The sequence below is a fragment of the Podarcis filfolensis genome (assembly GCF_964270895.1).
Source record: "Podarcis filfolensis genome assembly, chromosome: 14".
Classification (NCBI taxonomy): Eukaryota; Metazoa; Chordata; class Lepidosauria; order Squamata; family Lacertidae; genus Podarcis; species Podarcis filfolensis.
In genome coordinates, this window is record NC_139616.1 from 42,512,510 (window position 1) to 42,532,585 (window position 20,076).

At 43.0% G+C, this 20,076-nt stretch overlaps 2 protein-coding genes and 1 long non-coding RNA gene across 4 annotated transcripts in view; 2 read left to right on the forward strand and 1 right to left on the reverse strand.

The window, feature by feature from the left end:
- The window catches only part of IGSF6 (immunoglobulin superfamily member 6), a 32,721-nt gene extending 13,071 nt beyond the window's left edge, over positions 1-19,650 (forward strand). The window contains exons 2-7 of one of the 2 annotated variants that reach the window (XM_083585909.1): positions 12,617-12,743; positions 13,119-13,472; positions 14,885-14,991; positions 16,790-16,855; positions 18,550-18,630; positions 19,318-19,650. In XM_083585909.1, the coding sequence (XP_083442035.1) occupies positions 12,677-12,743; positions 13,119-13,472; positions 14,885-14,991; positions 16,790-16,855; positions 18,550-18,630; positions 19,318-19,359 (717 nt within the window). In that variant the 5' untranslated portion in view covers positions 12,617-12,676 and the 3' untranslated portion in view covers positions 19,360-19,650. Of the gene's footprint in view, positions 1-11,892; positions 12,744-13,118; positions 13,473-14,884; positions 14,992-16,789; positions 16,856-18,549; positions 18,631-19,317 lie in introns of those variants that run through there. The other variant, XM_083585910.1, reaches the window with a different exon arrangement.
- The window catches only part of LOC310749313, a 174,098-nt gene that overhangs the window by 102,965 nt on the left and 51,057 nt on the right, over positions 1-20,076 (forward strand). The window lies entirely within an intron of this gene.
- The window catches only part of METTL9 (methyltransferase 9, His-X-His N1(pi)-histidine), a 28,094-nt gene continuing 16,936 nt past the window's right edge, over positions 8,919-20,076 (reverse strand). Inside the window, exon 5 of the mRNA XM_083585863.1 lies at positions 8,919-9,663. Within this exon, the coding sequence (XP_083441989.1) occupies positions 9,458-9,663 (206 nt within the window). The 3' untranslated portion in view covers positions 8,919-9,457. The remainder of the gene's footprint in view (positions 9,664-20,076) is intronic.

Sequence of the window (20,076 nt, forward strand, 5' to 3'; positions counted from 1 at the left end):
CCTTCAATTAGCATTTTTAAAATGTATTATAGTAAATAGTCTCTGAAGTGGGTGAGGGAGCTTTAACCCTTCGCCTCTTGATGGGGTTTCAAACCCACTTTGACTCCTCTCCAAGCCTGTTGTTTGCATTAGAATTAAAGCTTCTATTGGCACAACAGTGTAGTTGTAAGCCATCCAGAAAACATCTTATGGGGGTGGCATTGACTGTCATAAACAAACAATTGACACCTCTAAGATTTTGGCATGCATTGCTCCCCATTCGCACACTTATTCCTTTCACTTTTGCAACAGTGAGGACTAGAACCATGTTTTGTTTTAAAACTGTGCATCAAAGAAGAAATCCCAAGGCTGTTCCAAATCACAGAATACACAGGGGAATTTCTTTTTTTAAAAAAAGGAAGGAAAAAAAGCACCACACACAATCCAACTTGTACTCAGAAGACCTATCAGGTTTCTTCTCGGCGATTATTTTGATAGCAGATCCTGAAACAAAGAAGGTAAAACTACTGCAAGCTTTTATTTGCCTTTTGAGTTCAAAGCAGCATTGGGAATGAATTCCTAGCCTTATCGCTGGATTGTTTGAGTGAAACAGTGCCCCGGTGGAAGCATTTGCACTGATCTCCAGTTGGCATTACAACCCAGAAGCAACGATAAAGGTGCACACAGAGAGATACCTGTCCTCCGCATCTCCCAGATGTGATTGCCAGTGAGAAGGAGCTCTCAAAATTCTGCAGGGCTGGAGTGGTGGAGGGAATGGAGGGTGGGGGGAGAGATCAGTTGAGAGGGCTACTTGCTATACTTACTAGTAGCAGTTCTGCTTTGCAGCCATGGTTGTCCCACCTATATATCTGTGCCAGTGCAATGTTTCCCAAAATTCCCCATCCACCACGGACCACCTGAAAATTGCTGCAGGTCTTGCCCTAGCACATAGAACGATTTTCCTGCTTGTTGTAGCAATTGCGATGAACTGTGCTACCTTTATTTCTTACACATCATGTATTGTTGCATTAGAATCCAAACTGCAATGCAATTAAACGCAACCAAAACAAGCAATAAAAAATATAATGAAAATATAAATATGAATATTTAATGCGACTGACGTGCTGTCCAGCCTGTCACCAGCGACAAAACCACAGACACGCCATGGGGTGTCTGAATGATGCTTGCAGACCACCCATGGGTCACCGTTTGGGAACTGCTGTGCTAGGGAATGCAAGAGAGAGAGAGAGAGCTGGGAAGGGAACCTGTGCCATCGCTGTCCTATGTGGTGATGATAAGGTGGCTTGACACCCAGGGACGAAAAAGAGGATTTATTTCACCCAAAAAATAGGGCATCAATTTGCATGAAATTTATGTATGCATATTGCAAACTGATAATTTCTATAATTTAAGTAGAAATACAGTGCATCTCATCTGAGTAGAAAAGGCACCATGAGGCTTGCGTACTCAGTCTGCTGGCTGTAGATAGACAATTAAGAGGGTTCCTTCTCCTCCTTTGTATGATTCCTTAGTTTCAAGCCAGGCTTGTACTGGGCAAACCTCAAACAGAGGCAGTGTGGTATAGTGGTTAGAGTGTTCAACCAGCCATGAAGCTCACTAGGTGGCCTTAGGACAGTCACTGCTGCTAGGCCTATCCTACCTCATAGGGTTGTTGTGAGGATTAAATGAGAAGAGGGGAGTACCATGTACATCACCTTGAGCTCACTGGAGAAAAAGGTGGGCTAAAAATGCTACAAATAAATAATAAACAAACCGATAAATAAATGATACCTGCAAATAGAGGGTTGTCCTCCGTAAAGCAGGGCACAGGGCCACCCTACGTACTGAGTCAGTTTGAAAGTTTGTTAGCTGAATTTCTGGCATTTTCATGGATTATAAGCATTCCCAGAAAATATATCTTATGTTCCTGATTTCTCTCCCCAACAACAGGTTTTGTTTCCATCATCTCTGACAAATGAATACCATTTGGAATTATATTCATTTAGGTCACACAGCTTATGCCCTTGTATGTTAGAAAGCCCCTTATATATTTGATGCCAAATGCCAAAATAAAAAATAAAAGAATGGGAAACGGAAGGATTTGATTCTGTTCCTTTTGAGCAGCTCAGCATCAGAGGGGGAAAAGCAACACCTTGTTTTACTTCAGAAACTTTGACGAATAAAGAATACCAAACAACAAACCAAATATTATTTGCAAGCGTTTAAAAAAGAGGTATTACTCGATTTGCAAGCATTTTAAAAATGGTAGTGGAATGAAAAGGCAAACTTCACATTGTGACTTACCTTATGCAAAATCTGTGAAGGTCAAGTTCTGAGAATCGCAAGCAGCTATTTTTCTCAGCTCCACCACGAATTCTAAGAGGTTTACTTTTTGGAAAAAGAGATTGCTACGAAACGCCAGTTCTGCACCTTGGCAGGTGAAGACAGACAAGGAGACTGGGAAAGAGGCTCAGGTATACAGAAGAACAGAAGAGAAAGTCAAAAGGCAGCTGAGAGGCTATAAAAAGAGAGAAAAAGGGAAAGAACATGAGAGGGGTTGGATGTCAAAGAAAAAGTGACTTGAAACAGGAAAACTGACCTGACTCTGTTTGTCTGCTGTTCCTTTGGGGTTTGCAGCTCATGGTCCTGGTAGCTTCCAAGCAAGGCAGTCGGTCACCTGAGAGATGGAAAAGGACTGCCCTACAAACAGGGGCAAAATATTCTCAAGTACTACTCTCTGCATTTAAGGTTTGAGAGATTTGGGGGCAATGCTAACCCAGAAAGCCCGCTCACAATATCAAATTGCCAGGAAATGCCCTAACAGTTTCCATCAACAACATATACTTTTATAAACTTATTTTGAAAGGGCACATTAAAAAGAGTTAATAGGTATTCTGTATTTACAAAGCTGTAGTATCAAAGTTGGTTATGGTGTTTGGTTTTCAACAGCAAAGGGCAACTTTTGGCAAAAATGAGAAGACAAGCCGCCTTATTGCACAGTGCAACAACACACACACACACACAGCTTTTTTGAAATATGGCAACCCTAGTGTAAAGTTGAGAGTTAAGCAGTATAATTCCATTTTACTACTTCTAAAGGAGGTTTAGAAATAGTTTAACACCCTTAATGATTTTTAACTGAGTATTTTAGGCTGCAATTCTATATGATACTCATTTGCCTGGCACTATGCTCCATTGAACTCAATGAGCCTTACCTCTGAGTAGACACATATGGATATTTATTTATTTGGGTGTAAGATCCATTCAGCTGAGCAATACACACAAATATAATCTCACATGGAGCTGTCCTGTATAAATGAATGTTTTCCTCTCCTTTTGCTTTCTGGTAGCATTTCCAAAATTTGGGGAATTGCCGATGTGCCTTTTCTCTCTCCACTCACAACTCCCACCTGTTTATTTCCTACGAGGTAAATATCCTGAGTTCCCTCAGTCTTTCTCTTCAAAATCTCGTCATTTTTGTAAGTTTTCTTTTCTCTTAACCCTTTCAAAGTTCAAATGGGAGGCCCAGGCCTGAACAAAGTATCCAGATGAGGACTTAAAATTGCTGAGCAAAGTCGCACGAGTAATGGAATTGGTACTAGTAAGGAATGCCCCTCTGTAATTTATTTGTATGGACATATTTTTTATGATTTTTGTTCTTCTTCTGAGAATTTGTTGGCTTGTCTGCGTGTGGGATGTTGCAGACTTCAGGCGATTGCTTCCAAGCTATTAGCAATTGTGTGAGGGGAACATAGGAACGTAAGAAGAACTTGATAGATCAGTCCAGCGGCCCATATAGCTCAGCATCCTGTTCTTGCTGTGGTGAACTAGATGCCCATGAGAACCCTTATACTACTTTTACAGATATTTTCCTCATATGTTATATAATAATTTATTATTTATACTCCGCTCATCTGGCTGGGTTTCCCCAGCCACTCTGGGCAGCTCCCAACCAAATATTAAAAACACAATACAGCACTAAACATTAAAAACTTCCCTAAACAGGGCTGCCTTCAGATGTCTTCTAAAAGTCTGGTAGTTGTTCTTCTCTTTGATATCAGGTGGGAGGGTGTTCCACAGGGTGGGCGCCACCACCGAGAAGGCCCTCTGCCTGGTTCCCTGTAACTTGGCTTCTCGCAGTGAGGGAACCACCAGAAGGCCCTCAGTGTCTGGGTTGAATGATGGCATAGCTGTCAACTTACAGATTTGAAAATAAGGGACCAGCAGCCTTGAAAATAAGGGACCAGCAGCCAAAATAAGGGACCTGCAGCCTCACCTGTTCCAGGCACTCCAGTCTTCCTGTCCTCCTGCAGTCTGGTCAAACTCATGCTGGGTAGCTTCGAGAACACTGCCCAACCAACTTTGTAACCAGAGGTTCAACTGAATAGAATCTGAATCACATGCACCACAAGGCCTATGCAGCCACAGCTTAAGATGGCTCCCCGGCCTGGCTTTGCACTGCAAAGTTTGCAGCAGCACGTGCAACAAAATGGCGTCCAGCATTCAAAAAACCCCTCAGCTTGCATTAACTAGCCACACACAAGGCATGCAAGCCCCACCCCCCAGTCATTCTTAGACTTCTTATTGGGTGAGCAACACAGCCAAGCAACACAGTTGGAGCCTCCCTCCTCCATGGCTGGCAGGCAGGGAGGGAGAGGAGCCGCTTCCTTTGAAATTTAAGGGACATCATTTAAGGGACATTTAAGGGACATCCATCAATAAGGGACAGCAGTGGGACATGGTGCTGGAATAAGGGACTGTCCCTTCAAATAAGGGACACTTGACAGCTATAAATGATGGGGGTGGAGACGCTCCTTCAGGTATACTGAGCCGAGGCTGTTTAGGGCTTTAAAGTTCAGAACCAACACTTTGAATTGTGCTCGGAAATGTACTGGGAGCCAATGCAGATCTCTCAGGACCAGTGTTGCATGACAACTGAAAATATAATGGGGAGGCCAATATTGTCTCTGAGGGTTCCTGGCTAGGGAGGAATGAAAACCAATTTCTGTTCGATGTCAGCATCACAGACCCTCCAAGTGTCCCTATTTTCCAGGGACATCCCTAATTTAGAAAAGTTGCCCCAGTTTCTGATTTGATCCTGGAATGTCCTGCTTTTCCTTAGGATGTCCCTATTTTCATTGAAGAAATGTTGGAGGGTACAGAGTTATCCAATCCGCCAAGCCGTCTGAAGGCAATCCTGTATAGGGAAGTTTTTTTTTAAAAAAAGTTTACTTTTTTATTATGTTTTTATGTATGTTTGAAGCTGCCCAGAGTACTGGGGCAACCCAGTAAGATGTGTGTGGTATAAATAGTAAATTATCATTATGGAATGGGACATCCCTATTTTCATCGGAGAAATGTTGGAGGGTATGGCATCGCTTTTGGGTGTTTGCTGTCCTGCAAGCTGAGAATTTTGTAAACAAAAAAAGAAAAGAAAACTAATTACAATTTCACAAGGTAGTTCAAAGGCTGCCTTTCAGATTTGACATTCTCATCCACCTGCCTCAGGTAACAGTTCCTTGAAGTAGCCTGTGGCAGCCATCTTTTTTTTTTTTTTTTGTTTCATCCAAGTTCCTGAGAGAATGAGCTGCCAGATTGTATTTGCTGTGCTTTCTTCCCACTTAGAGCAGCTTTTGCTACCTATGAAAACTTGAACGTCACCCCTGGGGAAGCGTTTTAAAAACTGTAAGCAATGGAAACATTCAGCAGAAAAGTCCAGAGAACTGGAGACTGCGCCACAAAACCACACACACAGATCTGTGAGGAGATCAGGTCAGTTTGCTCCAAAATGTGTAGCGAATGACTTTCTCAAGCACCCATAGTCTGGATTCCCCTACCCTACCTGTAGCTACAACCCTGGAGTGTTTGCGTGTCTTATTACAAGACTGAAGTAGAAATTCACAGGTTCTGGCAGCCAAAATAATATAAGTTTTCATTCTTTTCAAACTATTTTGTCGAAATGCGGAAAACGCAGAGTCTTTTACTCCTGTTCAGTTTAAGAATGCTTCCCCCTTTATTTATGACAACCAGCCTTCTTCGAATTCTCTCCTTAGATATTATCGCATATATGAAAAGGAATTATTGATGTTTGAAATACAGGAAAACGTAACCTTCAGGGAACAAAGATCAGAAAGCATGAGCTGCACTGCCATCTAGGTAGAAGGAAGGGGAACAACAACAAGATTCCCTTCAACATTAGGTTTTTTTGCTTCCCTGCTCCTGGTTAACTGATTCATAGAATAATAGGCTGCAGTCCAATGCACATCTGAGAGGAAACTCCATGGAGCACAGTGGTGCTTACTTCTGAGTGAAAATTCAAAGGATTATGCTGCCTTATGTTCTTTGGAAGGGACGCGGGTGGCGCTGTGGGTAAAACCTCAGCGCCTAGGACTTGCCGATCGCATGGTCGGCGGTTCGAATCCCCGCGGCGGGGTGTGCTCCCGTCGTTTGGTCCCAGCGCCTGCCAACCTAGCAGTTCGAAAGCACCTTCGGGTGCAAGTAGATAAATAGGGACTGCTTACCAGCGGGAAGGTAAACGGCGTTCCGTGTGCTGCGCTGGCTCGCCAGATGCAGCTTCGTCACGCTGGCCACGTGACCCGGAAGTGTCTGCGGACAGCGCTGGCTCCCGGCCTATAGAGTGAGATGAGCGCACAACCCTAGAGTCTGGCAAGACTGGCCCGAACGGGCAGGGGTACCTTTACCTTTACCTTTATGTTCTTTGGAGAGAAGCAACTGGAGAATTATATAAAAGGAATGTCCAATTCTGAAAGAATGGATCCCTAAATAGTTCCCAAAACAGACCTCTCACAGGTTGTAAGAGTTCAAAGGAGCCCAAAGGCAGCTCGCTGTTATTGTTGTCTTACATCCTTAGCAGCTACTGAGTCATTTCAGGCCAAATAAATAAATAAATAAATAAATAATACCCCACCCATCTGGCTGGGTTTCCCAATATTCCCAGTCGAATATTAAAAACATAATACAGCATTAAACATTAAAAACTTCCCTAAACAGGGCTGCCTTCAGATGCCTTTTAAAAGTAGGATAGTTGCTTATTTCCTTGACATCTGATGGGAGCTGGCCTCAACGAGATAGTAAACTTGTCCATGTTTTGTACCATTTCAGACTGCAAGGTAGTTTGGAGGCTCCTAAGGGGGAAAATCTTCATAGAGATAACACTAGATGTTATGGAGAAAGTTCCCAGCCTTCTTCTCCCCTTGACATGCTCCCTCCCCTTACATGTGATCTGTCTGGGCAGATGCATCTGACTTCACCTATGAATTTGGCGCCAGGCTTTTGATGGCAAGACTATGTCCTGCCCCTCTGCCACCTCCTATTGTTCAGCCTCTCCCTCTTGTTAGTGTAATCTATAAATAGACTTTAAATGATCCTTGCACAGTTTTGTCCCTAGCAACAGGTTTTCTCCCAGCAATAGGTCTTTATTTGACATGCTCAGAAAGAGAGAAAGGAATGGGCTGTTGCTCTGTCCAGAGGGGAGGAATGAGTCTCTGTACATAGTTTTACTTTATTTTCCTTAGACCAGTAGTTGTATAAGCTGTAATGTTAATTCTTCAGTAAATAACTTAAGCAGAACTGGAATGGGTGAGGTGTTTATTCCCACATGGGAATTCACCAACAGATGAGCTAAACTGAGAAAAATGATTCTGGAAGACTTGCTGGGAGGGTCTGTGGACTGAAAAAGGAAACCCAAACGCTAGCAATTTGCACAGACACCTCTGCCTGGTTAGAGTCCTTCCTACTTCCTGTTGAGGCACTGCACTCTGGGTAGGAGGGGCAGTAAAAAGAACCAACAGATCTGCTTCCCTCTCTTGGACATCATCTCTGGTTGCCAGCTCTCTAGCTCAGGCATCCCCAAACTCGGCCCTCCAGCTGTTTTGGGACTACAACTCCCATCATCCCTGAGCACTGGTCCTGTTAGCTAGGGATGATGGGAGTTGTAGTCCCAAAACAGCTGGAGGGCCTGAGTTTGGGGGTGCCTGCTCTAGCTCCTCACCATCTGCTCCTCCTCTGCCGGGAGCTGCCAAACCATGCCAAGCAGTCCATGACAATGAGAACACATGGCAACAGGACTAATGAGAACAACACTTAACAAGACAAATGTACTTCTAACAAATAAACAACAAAACCAACAAGGTCTTTTAATCATAAACGGAAAACAAGGAAATTCCCAGCTTTGCATGCAGGGATGGATGAATCTCTGCAATGCCAGCTTCTCATGTTTCCAAGCTTGCAATCAGTTCTCCACATCGGTTTGTGATGAATCAGCATCTTATGTGTGTGTTTCTCACTGCATAGCAACAAGAACCTTGGCCATAGCAGTACGCCTGTTTTGTGGGCACAAACACCCTGGGTTTAATTCCTGACATCTCCAGGTGGACTGTGGCAACCCAACCAGATGGGCGTGGTACAAATAATAAAATTATTATTATTACTGGGCTGGAAAGCAAGCACCTACATGCTACCTTAGTTTGCTGTTGCATGTCAGAATAGACGCTACTGAGCCTACGATCTGATTCTGAATAAGGCAGTGTCGTTTGTTCATATGCCTTAACTCCACAGGCAGAGCAGCCAAGCTTTGCAGACTGGTGAAGATTATGTCTCCAGCACTTCCTGCTAAGGAAAGAGGTGGGGAACCTGTGGTTTCTGAACTACAATCCTCATAACCCCTGACCATTGGCCAAGCAGACTGGGGCTGATGGGAGTTGGAGTCCAACAGCACCTGGAGGGCCACAGGTCCCCCACCTGTGTTAAAGGATTGTAGGCAGCTGGGAAAGAGTTCATCCCAGGTTGTTGCAAGTTAAGGGTTTACAGTGCTGAATGATACAGACTACAAGGCAACTTCCTATGTTTACATGCACACGCCCAAGTTATCGAAGGCTAAACAAGACTCCGTTTGCATAAATGAAGATTGGATACATGAGTCATCTCAAAAAAAGTTTTATTAGCATGATTAAAAACATGTGCTGAAGACCAACAGATAAAATAACTTCATCAACATGGAAGAAAATCCATCCCAACACTTGATAATCAATCCAGTTTTTATACTGGACGGACAGCTTTATTGCCAGTATTCTCGCATGTCCTTGAAAAACCAGCTGCACTGAATCAGTTTATGTAGCTTCCTGGCTATGGCTGGATCATGATCCTTATCCATAGTTAGGTATAAAAATATCTTCGATTTATTGTTGGATTGCAGGTGCATCGTGGGGGTTAAGAAATCATCAACAGAAGAGTTCTGTCTTTTTTTTTTAAAGAAAGAGTTCCTTTTCCCCCCCTTCCAAAACATACTACAAAGAAATTAGTATTTTGACCTTTAGACTTCATACATGATGTCGATTTAGAATGGATAACCACAATAGTTTTTCCTCCCATCCTGCAATTAATAAAAACCGAGAAAAAACCCCAAAATCAAAATGCTTCATTCACAGACTGCTTCTTGGGTTTGACTCAGAAGACACATTTACACTGGTTTGAGGACGAAGACAGCATCATCTAAGACGTAGTAGTCATTATACATGTCACCTTCACATAAGTATGGCAGTCTGGTGAACGCCTCTATGGCAAAACCAGCTTTCCTGAAAACCTCTGGCAAGCTGTTCACCTGTTCCTCCCACGTCTGTCCTTTGATTTCCAAAACTTCGGAAGGTTTATCCCACTTGCCACCTACTGAAAAAGCACATGGGGTTCGCGTTAGTTATTTATCTTTATTTAAATCTGTTTCACTTATCCTGCTTTTTGGCCTAATGACTCGAACAAGGCAGGCTGCGAATCCATTAGGAAAGGCAGAAATTACAACAACAAATCAAGAACAATAATGGACAAATCCTATGAGCAGCCAAGAGCCATAAAGCCCAGAGCAAGCTCTTCCCAAATAGCCAGACAACATCAAAAGGTGAAAGAGAATAATCTTAATCCATCTTCTAAAAACCGGGAGCAAGGGAAAGAAACCTCCTTTCCCTATTAGGTCAAGAAATGCAAATTCCCCTCGCTGAAACATTGATGGGTATATGGAAAAACTTGTGCACAAACTGAGAGTACTTGATGGAATTTCTAAAACAGATAAATTTATTAAAACCTGGTTTGCCTTTCCAATTTACAAATTCCTTAAAGATAATATTAATTCCCCACTGCAATCTGCCTCAGTTTGAAACTCATGATGAGGTCCCCCCTTTTTTACCATTTATGCATTTGTCTGTGTTTTTCTTTATCCCAATACTGCAAAACTGATTAATTAAACAGTGTGTCTCCCTGAAATCTTCTTATTACTATTCTCCATATTTCTTTAATGACTGTAACTGGGGGGGGGGTGTTGGGTGTTTGGTGTGGTTTTGTTTGATGTCATGAGCACTGCATTTTGTCTATAATGAAAAGCAATAAAAAAGAAAAAGAAAAAGATATACTTCTCCTTTATTTTAGTGGTTATTGTAATAAGTACCAGATAATTTTAACCATTTGGTTTCTTCCAAATTATTCTACTTTCTTGTAACAATAGGTAGGTGAGTTATTCCCCAATGCTTGAATTTATTTCCTTTTATGTGTGTGCTTCTGCATTTAAATATATAAATTCAAAACTCCAAAACGTTTATTTTCAAATTGTGGGACAAAATGAGTACATAAACCGTGGGAAGCGATACCTCTCTCAAACCACTTTCAAGGCTCTTGTAAACTATTGCCTGCCTCAGTCTAATTTGCTCCGGCATTGCCAATGTTCAAAGTGCTCTTTCATCACCACACACAGTGTGGTTTCTGTGAGGGAAGTGGCAAAGCAGTTTCGGCGAGAGCCACCTCATTCCCAATCTTCAAGAGAAAGGAAGTGCGGGAACCCTATGAGCCACCATGTGAAGACTTAAGACAGGGGCGGTAAAACTTTTGCAGCCCAAAGAAACTCAAGTGTTAGAAACTCAGAAAGATAAGCTATTTGCCAAATGACTCCTTAAACCTAGGTTATGTTTGCCACAATGGAATGTCTAGGTGCCTTTTTTTTTTAATAGTGATGATGATGATTAATTTCATTTCTAGACCGCTTTATATTTTAAAGAAAAAATCTCAAAGCAGTTTATAACACATTAAGACACCAAATAAAACAATCCAGAATAAAACAAATTCAAGCTTTAAGTAGTAGTAGTAGTAGTAGTAGTAGTAATAATAATAATAAAAAAATAATTTTATTTATATCCTGCTCTCTCCGGCCACAACTGGGCTCAGGGCGGCTAACATATAATACATTACAATATAAATTCAGCAATTGACTGAAATACAGCTTAAAATCAGATTAAAATCAAAATAAACTCAGATGGCTACCCACAATTATAACTATAGGGTTGAGGGCCTTAAGTATTTCAGACATATTGCTTTCCACCAATATTTACCTGCTTATTTTATATAGCTGCCCCATAGCAGAAGAACTCTAGGAAGCCAGTGTGGTGTAGCGGTTAGAGCGTCAGACTAGAACCTAGGAGATCAGGGTTCAAATCCCTACTCCGTCTTGTAGCTCACTGGATGACCTTGGGACAGTCACAGCCTCTTTACCTACCTCATAGGGTTGTCGCAGAGATTAACCGAGGAGCAGGTGTGAACCACGTACTCCTCTTTCCAAGCTCAAAATTAAAATCGTCATTGGTACTGATAAGAGTAGGATCGTCTAATCCATTTTTTAAAAGCCATGCAGCTTGGCGGCCACCACTGCAAATTCCATCTTAACCATGCACTTTCTTCCAACATTCAGCTTTGCTGGATGTTCTCAGATTCTAGTGCTATGAGAGACGGAGAGGAAAAACAGGGGGGGGGGGGAGCCATGCACTTTCGATGGCTGGTGTGGATGTGACCCTAAACTCTGTTGCTCACATGGCCCTCTCCATAGTACTGTACTGCCTTGCACCACTGGGGCCCTGGAACTGTGCACACCCCTTGAAGGAAAGATGGGATAAGAAAGCATGATGATTATAATCTGTCAACTTGTGAGTGTCTTTCCCATTTGCTTGAACCAGATGTAACAATAGGAATCTGCTGTTTTCAAGAAAGAATAATTTGGGATGCGGGTGGGATGCGGTCTAAAGCACTGAGCCTCTTGGGCTTGCCGATCGGAAGGTCAGCGGTTCGAATCCCCATGAAGGAGTGAGCTCCCATTGCTCTGTTCTTGCCAACCTAGCAGTTCGAAAGCACGCCAGTGCAATTAGATAAATAGGTACCGCTGCGGTGGGAAAGTAAACAGCATTTCTGCACACTCTGGTTTCCATCACGGTGTTCCGCTGTGCCAGAAGTGGTTTAGCCATGCTGGCCACATGACCCGGAAAGCTGTCTGCGGACAAATGCCGGCTCCCTCAGCCTGAAAGCAAGATGAGCCCTGCAACCCCATAGTCGCCTTTGACTGGACTTAACCGTCCAGGGGTCCTTTACTTTTACTTTTTACTTTAGGTAAATAATTCTTTCCCCTCCTTTTTTAAAGGTTCTTGAGGGGTAGCTACTAAACAGCACCCAGCAAATAAGCTGAAAACGGTTGCACAGAGAGACACCCTGTGCTTTATTTCACATCATGTAAATACAGAGCTAGGAACTTCCTCAGTTGTGCAATATGAAGAACTGTAACTGACAAGGGCTTCCCATTCCGTTTCCACTTCAGGCTCCCCTCAGTTCCACTTTCTTGAGCTGAAACCCTTTCAGAGGAAACTTTGCAGGCAAAATGGCAACGTTCAAGCAATGGGTTCTGATTCTGGTGCTGCAATTTACCTGGGTGACATATTATGCAGGTAAGGAATTCTCTCTCTCTCTTAATCCTTTCTGTTGTCATTAAGCTTTAAAAATAACAGCTCTTGCAGAAAGCATCAGAAGCAGATTTATTTGGGAAAAACTCGGGCAGGGGTGGGTGAGGCAAATGGCCAAAAAAAACCCAAAACAGCGGGGATAGGGGGAAGCTAATCCTCCTCTATCTCTGCAGAATCACGCACAGGATTGGGTTGTAAGTCACACTAGTGGAGGTGATGACTGGAGCCTTCAAATGGCTTGTGGAAATTGTGCAATTAACAGGTAACAGCAAGCTCCTAGATTGTAACATGCAGAGAACCGACTCCTCACCCTTTTTCAATTGACTTTCTCATCAGGGTATGTTTAATCCTCCTCAATAGGTGCCAACTTTTGCAAAGTGACAGTATCTCAACCTCCACTCATGGAAGGCTACCCTGCATCAAAATATATTGCTATACCGTGTACTTTTTCTGCTCAGGGATGCCCCACATCCACTCCGACCATTCTGTGGTTTCGATATCTTGCGCATACCCACGAAGCCTTGTGCACCCCCAACTGCATAAACAGCACAAAGTTCAAAGCGTCTCACTTAACATCTAAGAACCAGGCTCAGCTTGGGATCAACGAAATCAATGAAGAAGACAGCGCAATTTATTTTTGTGGGGTAGCAATTTCAAGTTCAAATTCCTCCACCTCCAAGCAAACAGGAAGCGGAACAGTGTTAGTGATAAGAGGTTGGTTGCTACTTTATTTTTTTGAGGGGGAAGGGTTCTCTATTATTTTAAGGAGATTTATATCCAGTGCTTTTTTTCTCTCTCAAAAAAATGTTTAGGGGTACTCTCATTTTCCTACTCATATTGAAATACTGCCCCTCAATGAGGCCAGACTTAGATTCACAAAATGTTTAGGGGTATGTGTACCCCTGCTTCCCCCCCAGGAAAAAAACCCACTGTTTATATCTCACTTGCAGGTCAAAGACTGCTCCCTACGAATACTATTTTAATAAACTGTAAAGCAAAATTGCTAAGGCAGGGTAGACACTCACAAGGTTTGCTGGACTAATGTTCTGGCTCTGCATAAGGATTTTCATATATTCAAACTAATCAGAACCAGAGAGATACAAAGCAAGCCTAACTCTCTCTAACTCAGTTGGTTGATTCACACGTGACAACCTTATCACACATGGTAAACTATGTAAAAAAATTAAATTGTCCAGTAGCACCTTAGAGACCAACTAAGTTTGTTCTTAAACCATAGTTTAAGTGACAAACTACGGTTTACAAAGCTGGGAACGGGCTTTAGTCCTGCGTGTTCCTCCCTTGTTTTGGTGCTTCAGCCCAATTTGAAGAGTGTCTTGCTATCTTAGAAACAGAAAACTATGTTTTAATGTCTGTTTGATAACCAGGTTTCTAAAACCACGGTTTGATCTCAGTTTAAGATCCTGGTTAGGAAACCAGTCCTAAGCAGCAAGGTTTGAGTGTAATGGGAAATGGTGATTTGCTTTGAACTTGACTGAAGTGCTGAAGCTGGTGTTTCAGGGAAGGAGTAAGGGGAGGAGCTTGGAGAACTGACGGCATATAAAGCGGCATATAAAGCTGGAACCGTTACATCTGAACTGGCCCAGCAGGCTCTTCTTATGCTCTGATGGTCTAAACTCCTCAAGGTGGAATCAGAACAAGAAACTAGAAACGTAGAACCTGGGGACTCTGCAGCTCTTTTGTGGACTTTTAGGACATATATGAATCGTTCCCATTTGAACATTGTACCTGCAAAATATAACTTTATATGGAACTCTTTGTGACATCTACATAGGTCTCTATATACAACTTGCACAACCTGTTGTGCCTTTGGGTCTTCAACTGGATTACATGGCGACCTCTTGGCACCCAGGTCTAGATGCTCCCTTTTCCTCCTCCACACCTACTTTTTCTCTCCTTCCCATCCCCTTCCTTACATAGAAGAGCCGGTGGTTTCCTTACTTTATGCTGCGTTATCACTGTTTTTAGGTCTCAGCTGATTGTTACGTGTTCCTTTTGATTAATAAAATCATTAAAAAGCGCAAGAAAATAATCATCCATACTATGCCAATAATGCAAACTGAAACTAAACTAACGATATTCTTTTTGTTGTTCTTATTTTAAAAAAGAGAGTGGAACATACAGCCGAGGAGTTGAGTACAGCATGCTGGCCATCTCAATTGTGCTGTTCCTCTATCTTGTTGCTTTGTTGGCAGTTTCTAAGTTATTCACTAAGGTATGTTCGTCTCTCTCTGTGTCTGCTCTCTCTCAATCTCTCTCCCATACCAGGTCCTAGTAGCTTTACAATGCTTTCAATGAAGGAAACCCAAGACCAGCCTTGGGTTGCAAGTCTATTTGCATGCTGTGAAAATATTTTTTTATAAAAGAAAAAGAAAAAAGAGGGCATGTGATTATGACACCCTCGCCACTTCTGCAAATTTGGTTGGTGCCTAGCTAGATATGATGTCAGCCACATCCACTTCTTAAAAAACAAAACACCCCAAAACTGGGAATATACATAGGAAGCTGCCTTAAGCTGAATCATACAATTGGTGAATCTTCTGATTTGGACTATTTCAATAGTCCTTACGTAAGGCTGCCTTGCAAAGTTATGGAAACTGCAGCTGGCCTGAATTTTCGGTGGTTCTGCTGAATGGAGCAGGTTATAGGGAGCATGTGACTCTCTTGTTACAACAACATGTTGACTTACTGGTTCACTTCCAAGCCCAATTCAAAGTGCTCGCCTCAGCCTTCAAAGCATTAAACAGCTGAGGACCAGGGTACCTCAAGGGATACCTGCTCCAAAACGAACTTGTATCAGGTGAACCTCTTCTCTTTCTCCTGTCCAGTTTAGTAGGGACACAAGAGGGGGGCCTTTTTAGTGGCTGCACCCAAGCACTGGAATTTTCTCTCTTGGAAGGTCTGCATTGCCCCCCCCCTTTGATGGCATTCTGTCTAGATGACAAAACCCTCTTTTTTGGGCCTGGCTTTTGGTCTAGCAGTTGGCCACTTTTAACTGGATGTTTTCTGCTGCTTGCATACATCATTTAGTGCTAGAATTTTTTTATGGTACTATGCTTATTTCATTTGTACAGTGGTACCTCTGGTTACGTACTTAATTTGTTCCAGAGGTCCGTTCTTAACCTGAAACTGTTCTTAACCTGAAGCACCACTTTAGCTAATGGGGCCTCCCACTGCTGCTGCGCCGCTGCCGCACATTTTCTGTTCTCATCCTAAAGCAAAGTTCTTAACCCGAGGTACTATTTCTGGGTTAGCGGAGTCTGTAACCTGAAGCGAATGTAACCTGAAGCATATGTAACCTGAGGTACCACTGTAGATGATTTTTGGGGGGCAGTTTTAAAATGTGTTGGCACACTGATGTATTCAGTGTTTGTTTGCCACTTTTGAAAAGGCAGGATATACCACAAATATTCTTAATAATCCAATCAATCAATAAATTTTATGCAACACCCTTGTATCCACTAAAGAACTCAGGGTGGGTTATATTCCCCACCCACCCCCAAGTACACTGCGGTTACATCCACACCATACGCAGTTTGTTAAGGGTGCATTTGTAGCTTTGTGAGGGGTAAACTACAGTTCCCAGGATTCTTTGCAGGAAGCCATGTGTTTTTAATAGCGTGGATGTGACCTGTATCTTCGCAATCATCACTTCGAGAGGTGGGTTAGGTTAACAGAGCATGCAGTTTGCCCAAATTACTCAGAGAGCTTCCTGCCCATGCAGTGACTTGAACCTGGGATGCCTCAGTTTAAATCCCCCACTCTACCCTGTGCACAGATACCTTGTGCTATCTCCATTTTTCACCCCACATGACCCGCTCTTCAATTTAACCTCCCAAACATTTTACTTCTCCATGTGACAAGTGGCTCCCATCACTATGATTCCTTGAATGCAACTGCAAAAAGACCCATTACCACATCATCCCCAATCTCTGTAATGTTTGCTTTTTTTAAAAAAAAAAGAGCTACCAATCCCCTTTGCTAAAATGCATTGTTCACCTTTGTTTCCACAGCCTAAACTCAAGAAAACAGAGAGGCATGTCAATGTTTGCGTAAGTGTTTGCAATCCTGTACACAAGGTAGCTAATGCATTCTCCAAGGGTGAATCTTTATATGAGCAGGAAAAGGAACTACCCACGCAAAGGAGGGAGGTATCAGCAAGCTTGGGGAAACCCTCAGGTTTACAGAGGGACAAAAAACTTTAGTTAAAACTCCAGTTCTTAAAAGAGGCACCCTTCCAAGCTACTCAGTGAGGCCTAAGCATGCGCAGTAGCCACCCTTGAGAGAGAAACCCCCTTAGAAAACTGGGGGAAGAGGGATTATCCTAAAAGAAGACATGGCTGGCTGGAGCCCTGAATAGGAGCCTTCCACATGGCAACACTTGGCTGTATGTCCAGCCTGTTGCATTTCAAATCTGCAGTGGGCTGGCATGTGGCAAGCCTAAAAAAACCCTGCGATCTTATACACACTTAGCAGCTGGAAGATCACAAAGTTTGTAGGCTACACAGCAGTTTGGTTATCTATGGCGAGTTAATCCAAAGCCTGCAGGGAACCGCTGCTGCTGCATATGACGTCTGAAAACAGATGTGCGCAGCCTCATCTCCTGACTGAATTTCTCCAGCTGGGGAAATGGAGCCAGACTATGACTGCTGCCAATCTGGAACAGAGGTGGGGAAACTGCGGTCGATTTGAATGCTGCTGGACTCCAACTCCTATCGGTCCTAGCAGGCGTGGTCAGTATTCAGGGAAGTTGGGAGTTGGAGTCCGACAACATCCAAGACCTGAAAGTTTTCCCCTAATCCATTTCTGCTTTAGAAAGGAGGACCAGAAAAGTAAGTGCACCACAATGCACCACTTTATGCTGAGATGGAAAGACAGAATTCTGCTGGGGTTGCTTCCTCCTCCTCCTCCTTCCTCTTGTGGTGTTACGGGAAGAGAAAGGGAGCACATGCTGAGTGGGCGGCTCTAGAGATAGCCAGTTTGCATGGCTAGCAACAGGAACAGCAACACCCCTTCCTTGTTGTGTCTGCCTTTGTAACTGCCTGGTGGCAGAGCTCCATGGGGAACAGGCAGGTGATGGGCACAGGGCTGCACCTGACACTCAGGTGTGCTGCATTTGTGGATATGGGAGCCTGGCTGGACCGAAAGAAAAGTGAGAGAGGGACCAGCAGGGAACGAACCAATGCAAGGAAGAGGCCTGGGCCTCTGCTTGGCTAAAGCTGCCACCCCTTCTCTTTCAGAGGCACCTCGACCCACGTTTCCTCTTTTAATTGCTGCCATGTTTAAATGGGACCATTTTCATTGCATGATATATTTACAGATGTTGGTATTCCAAATGGTACTTTTCATTGCGTATTTCAATTTTATTATTTAGTTATTTCGTGCCATTAACGTACACGGCTCTGTAGTTAATTATGAACGTTTGCATTTTAACATTTGTGTAACTGGTTTTTATACTTGGAGATCGCTTGGAAGTCTATTTGGGCACTGAGCAATATATTAATAATAATAATAATAATAATAATAATAATAATAATAATAATAATAATTGCCTTGCTGCTATTTGCCAGGGCACACTGACCAACCTGTGCTCCCTCCCATAATATAACAGCAAAGGAAGAGAGGTATGGTTGGGATGGTCTGATCTGGTTCTGTACAAGGCTACGGGCTGATAAATACCCCACCCCACAACTGTTAGTAACAGTCATGTTTCCTGTCGCATTGGCAGTGTCAGAAGGGGTCATTTTCTCAGTTTCTGTTTTTAAATTTCCAGGGTGGGGGAAGCAAAGTAGCCGTTTGTCGAGCGATCGCAAAGGAGTTTGGCAAAAAGAAGCGCAACAGGCAGCGGAGGCATGTAAGTAGCCAGGAGCATTGAAAGGGGGCAGGAACTGTGTTCATACGGGCAACCGCAGCGCATCGGTGACAGAAGGGGAAAGGAACCAATTGGGCGGCAGCACAGAGGCCGGGTTATAGGCTGTGCTGCTATGCCAATGTAGCTCCAGTATTCTAAGTTTAGCAATGAATGCAAGAATTATTATTGTCTTGTCTGTGCTGTGACTTGGCACCCGTCCCTCCTTATCCATTTCAACCTGGAGAAGGTGGCATAGCTGTTCTGAGAATGGCATAATTCTTCCTGCAACTCGCACAAAAATGTATCTTGTATAAATGGGAATGTTGCAATGAAAAACAAGCTACAGAAAGTAGGCTTAAAAAACAAACAACCCAGTCTTACACATAAAGATTCCGGACAGAATAATATTTCATAGAAAGCTAATCTTTTTGAGCTTGCCAATGGATGCCAGTATGGTATAGAGATCCCTTCACTGAGTAAGCTCTCGGAGAATTTGCAGTTGTTTGGGAAGCTTATGATTCAGCCGTTTTCTTCTGCTGGTATATGGATAGCTATGTATATGTGGTATTTTTAAAAAACAACAAGAGACAGAGAAGTGCACCATTGCAGTGAACATAACCCTTTGAGATCAAGTATTTTTGGGTTTTATTTCACACTAGCAAACTACTGAACATGCTTCTTTTCTTGCAGGGACATTTGGATAAAAGCCACAAAATGGATGAATTATCATAGCAGATGCACTTTCATGGGTTCGGTAGAACTGGAAACGTGATTCACACATTAAACATCCGAAGGGGAAAAAGTGAGCTTCATATAGCAAAAATCTCCTATTGTGTCATACCAAGCTAGGGCTGCCATATGTCTGGATTTTGCCGGACATCACCGGGATCTCAAAGGCGGAACTGACGTCCGGGGGGAATTTTTGAAAGGCAGCGCTTTGTCCTGGATCTTAGGCGAGTCAATTGAAAAATCACTTTTTCTTGGTGTTTTTGTAAAAAAAGAAAAGAAAAGCTCAACAACTTTCAGGGTGTCTTGGTTTTTACTTTTTGAAATATAGTTAACCCAGAATGTTAAATGAAAATGTAGCATTTACACATTTGCCAGGAGCTGCCTAGAACTGGAATTAATTTCAGTGGCTTTACTTTGAGCAGGGGCTAACAGGGAATACAACCTATTTAATCAGAAATGTCCTTGAGTTTTACTGGTGTTCCTTCCTTTTCCCTTCATTGATTTCCATCTTCCCCACATTCTCTCTCCCACCCTCACCCTTCTTTGCTTAGTTTCTAGCTGCCTGTGCCTCTTCAAAAGGCAAGCCCATCTTGTACTTCAGAGGCCCACATATCTAGCATCCTGATCTCAAAGTAAATACTGGTCTTTGAACCATGAGGAAACAAATGCCAGTATGTGCTTGGCTGCCTTGCCAGGAAGTTGCGTTAAGTTTTATTGTAC